This window comes from Azolla caroliniana, unplaced genomic scaffold, assembly GCF_043228905.1.
Source record: "Azolla caroliniana isolate FFs.n. ecotype wild unplaced genomic scaffold, voAzoCaro1.0.p SCAF_1122, whole genome shotgun sequence".
Classification (NCBI taxonomy): Eukaryota; Viridiplantae; Streptophyta; class Polypodiopsida; order Salviniales; family Salviniaceae; genus Azolla; species Azolla caroliniana.
The window spans coordinates 1-3,728 of NW_028231557.1; the positions used below are offsets into that span (position 1 = coordinate 1).

General features: G+C 39.1%; 1 protein-coding gene across 1 annotated transcript; it reads left to right on the top strand.

Annotated features, from left to right (window-relative positions):
- Positions 1 to 308: 308 nt before the first annotated feature.
- Positions 309 to 2,732, top strand: LOC147847369 (uncharacterized). Its single transcript, XM_087339277.1, has 3 exons — positions 309 to 732; positions 1,639 to 1,913; positions 2,182 to 2,732. Exons 1-3 carry the CDS (start codon positions 309 to 311, stop codon positions 2,497 to 2,499), a joined length of 1,017 nt encoding a protein of 338 aa, XP_087195403.1. The 3' UTR covers positions 2,500 to 2,732.
- The last annotated feature ends 996 nt before the right edge of the window (positions 2,733 to 3,728 follow it).

Sequence of the window (3,728 nt, forward strand, 5' to 3'; positions counted from 1 at the left end):
AAGACCATCGTGGTCCCGCCCAAGTAACACACGCGCGCGCGAAACTTCCCGACAACAGTCAGGGTTGGGCGACCGCCAACAAATTTTTTTTCGGGTGTTCTTTCTTATCCGAATTGGACGGTGCAGATCGGAGGCGCCTTCCTCTGAGCAACCCTGCACCGTCCGAGGCCCTATTTTATGATTTGGTATATACATACATATATATACATAATACATAGACAGGAAGGAGCGTAGACAAAGAATTGAAGGAGATGGGGGAGACAGACACGTGATCACTACAGTCTACTACAGCCCACACGGATGAGGCTATGTCAGACGAAGGAGATAAAATCAGAGACAATGATGGTGATGGAGATCGAGATCGAGATGGAGGCAGCGTGCAACAAGAGAAGAAAGAGAATCAGAAGAATCAGAAGAAGAAACAGAAGCAGAAGCAGAAGATCGGCGGCTTAGATTTAATAGGCCTTTTCTTCTATGCTATCTTGATTCCGTGGTTTGTATCCCTATTTCTGAGTCTTCGTTATGGAGGCCGTGCCGACCTCTGGCCCGTCGTCGTCGGTTTCTTCATCTTCCAAGGTTCCAATGCTCTCATCCACTCCATATCCCCTTCCATTCTCCCCCCACTACGACAATCTTCTTCGTCTTCGTCTTCGTCTTCTTCTTCTTTTTCGCTTGATCTCTTCACCAACACTGCAGTCTCACTCATCCATTCCACCATCGTTGGAATCTCAGGTACAACCATATCTCTTTCCTCTCAATTTGATTGCTTGGATTGGGTGAGAGAGAAACAGGGGAGAGAGAGAGAGAGAGAGAGAGAACTGTTTGGAAAAGAAAAGTAAGATAAAGAGATTAAAGCTACATTATTAGATCGAAAAGTCTTCAAAGATCCAGATTCCTGGCATAAATATCACGAAACTCAGAGGAACAAAGATCGAATCAACGTTTGGTGTTACTTATTCAGGAGTTGGCGTATTTTCAATTTTCTTTGGCTGACTTTCGTATTGCATTTTGTTTTTCTTCCATCCTTTAAACTTATGTATTGTGGAATGGATAAAAAATCCGAAAAATGTTAATTTATACCATCAAGGGAAGAAGCCAACATTCAGTTGTTGATTTACCAGAGCGCGAGAAGCTCTATGATTTGGAATGGAAGGAGTTACTGGATAGCAGTGAGTTTTAAGTCTGAATTTTGAGTAGAAGTCTAGAATAATGTAGGAGAATCAAGAGGCCTGACTCTTGATGTACACCATTCACAAATCAGGAGGAGCTTAAAATAATCTATTCTATTTGTAGAAAAGTGAGGAGTACTTGGATTGAGTGTAGATGCCTGTAGGAAATAGAAATGATGGAAACATGTTTCAGTGTCTAAAAGCAGCAAATGGAAACAGAAACATTTAACTTCTTTCTTCTGTCCGATAAAAGATATCAAAATATAGTTATGAGGTAAAGAACTACGTTTTACTTTCATGACAAGCCAGCTTTTGCAAGAACAAGCATATTGGAGTAGTCTGGGGCTTTATCTATGAAAACAACAGATAGGGTTTAGAAGCATGGAAAATCATGTTGATTCTTGTCGATCATGATGAAGATCAAATAATGTATTTAATCCATCTTTTTCGCTTTGTTTATGATATGTAGTGGCAGGAGTATTGGCCTCAGAGTGGATCAAGAAAGGATCATCAATGTACAACCATGAAGAACTCTTTTCTGGTGTTTGGCCAGGGTCAAATGTTATTCTATGTGTTTCTACAGGTTACTTCGTGTATGACCAAGTAGACATGCTTCGGAGGCATTTATATAATCCAAGTTCTCCATCTCTTCTTGTACATCATGCAGTGCTCCTCGTGTGCTTCACTATGGCTCTTTATCGCCAAGTCACCATCAACTATCTGATTCTCACCTTGTTTTGTGAGGTAAGTGGAAGTTTGCAAGATAAAAATGAATGGAGTAGGTGGATCGTAACCTTGTTTTGGGATGTGAGCAGAAGTTTCAAGATAAAAATGAATAAGAATCACCAATTCTTACTTTTTTGTGAGGTGAGTGAAAGTTTGAAAGATAAAACTGAATTAAGAATTGGTGATTTTTATCTTGTTTTGGGAGGTGAATGGAAGCTCAAAAAATAGAATTGAATTAAGAACCGATGCATGAAATAAAATTTATCATTGGCTTTATGTATGGCAGTTACATTCCATATTCTTGCATTTGAGACGTGTGCTTAAGATGGCTGAACTCCAAAGAGAAGAAAGCTGGTTTATTATCACCTTATGGGCCTTCAATTGGTTCACTTTCTTTACTTCGAGAATGGCAATGCACATTTTTGTAACTCTCAAGTTGGTTCTTGATATCACAAAGTTTCCGTCAGGAGTAGAGTGGCCCCTTGCAATTTCAGGTATGATGGGGCTAAATATTCTAAACGTGATCCTTGGCATTGATTTATCGAAAGCATTCTTGAAAGAGTCAAATTCCTGGAGAAAACGCATACATAAAAAAGTGACATGATTGTATCGCAATAACCCTTTTATAAAAAAGAGACTTCGTTTCCCTAAATTCCTCGAGGCTTTCGCAAAGTTTTGGTTCTCTTTTTTTGAGTCATCATATATCTTCTGAACGTAATCAAATCTACTAATCTAGTTTCACACAATCACAACTTAATTGTATTCTTGAAGAAAAAACAATAGATATCTTGTATGCTTTTTGTGTTTTAATTGCATTCATTGAATATCTTCTGTTTCCGCCACATTATTCAGCACAATGTTCATCTTTCCTTTGTGGGGTGTCTTCATCTTGTAACAATTAAAAGGAATGGGGAAATAAATCTGACAGAAAAATGTGACAGTATGGTTTCTTGAAAGGAAATCGATACCAATTGTGGTTGATTGCAATGACATACTATCAACGCATTTGATGTGGCAACGATCATGTTTGGATATTGATACCAAACTCCAAACCAATGGATCAATGTGACCTCAAAATCCTAGAGAAAATGTATGATGTGTGCTTATTTATGGCTCTTAAAAATTATCATTCCCCACAAGAATTGGATGTTGAATGACAAAGATATTTTTGGAGAGGAGTTGGATGTTAAGTTGATCTTTGGAATAGATAGGTCAACATCAATTTGGATCGAAGGTCAACATCTATATCACATCAAAGGAGTGATGGTATGTCAAACAATCATACTATATACAATCTCCAATTCATCTGATGGTGAATTGGGATTTTATTTGGGTTTAATGAATCAGAGCTAGCAAGAACAAACCACTTGTCAAAAGTGGGTATTGGTCAATGGTTGGAAGTCTCTTTGTCACACTCATGGCAATTTCGAAAAATGTCTCACCCTTTTGGCTCTCCCTTCTTTGTCTTTTGGGTTGTTGCCTCTTAGGAAACACGGGTCGTGGTCAGTCCTTCGACCCCAAGGTGGGTGTGGAACAACGAACCGAGCTTAATCGTATTACGTAAGGAGAGAACCTCTGTGACTTCGTTGTGTGTAAGGGGAGACGGCTACAACCGACTCCTTCTCACAGGTTGTGCTTACGTACTACTACGATTACGTATCCGAGACACATACACTAAATTAGTTGTAGCTATACACAGAAACTCAGAGAAGATAGTATTCTATTATCATGCATTCTTTTTACAATTCCCAGAATTTACACACCTCCTTACGAGGTTTTCTGCCCTTTATATATGCAGGGTCTAATTAGCCGTTCACGCGTACCCGCGTGAAC

What these genes read in the sequence shown, in the direction of transcription:
- LOC147847369 (XM_087339277.1), top strand. Translation starts at nt 309, where the DNA reads ATGTCAGACGAAGGAGATAAAATCAGAGACAATGATGGTGATGGAGAT. An exon ending in CACCATCGTTGGAATCTCAG is followed by an intron (nt 733 to 1,638) that starts GTACAACCATAT and finishes TATGATATGTAG; the next exon opens with TGGCAGGAGTATTGGCCTCA. An exon ending in TTCTCACCTTGTTTTGTGAG is followed by an intron (nt 1,914 to 2,181) that starts GTAAGTGGAAGT and finishes TATGTATGGCAG; the next exon opens with TTACATTCCATATTCTTGCA.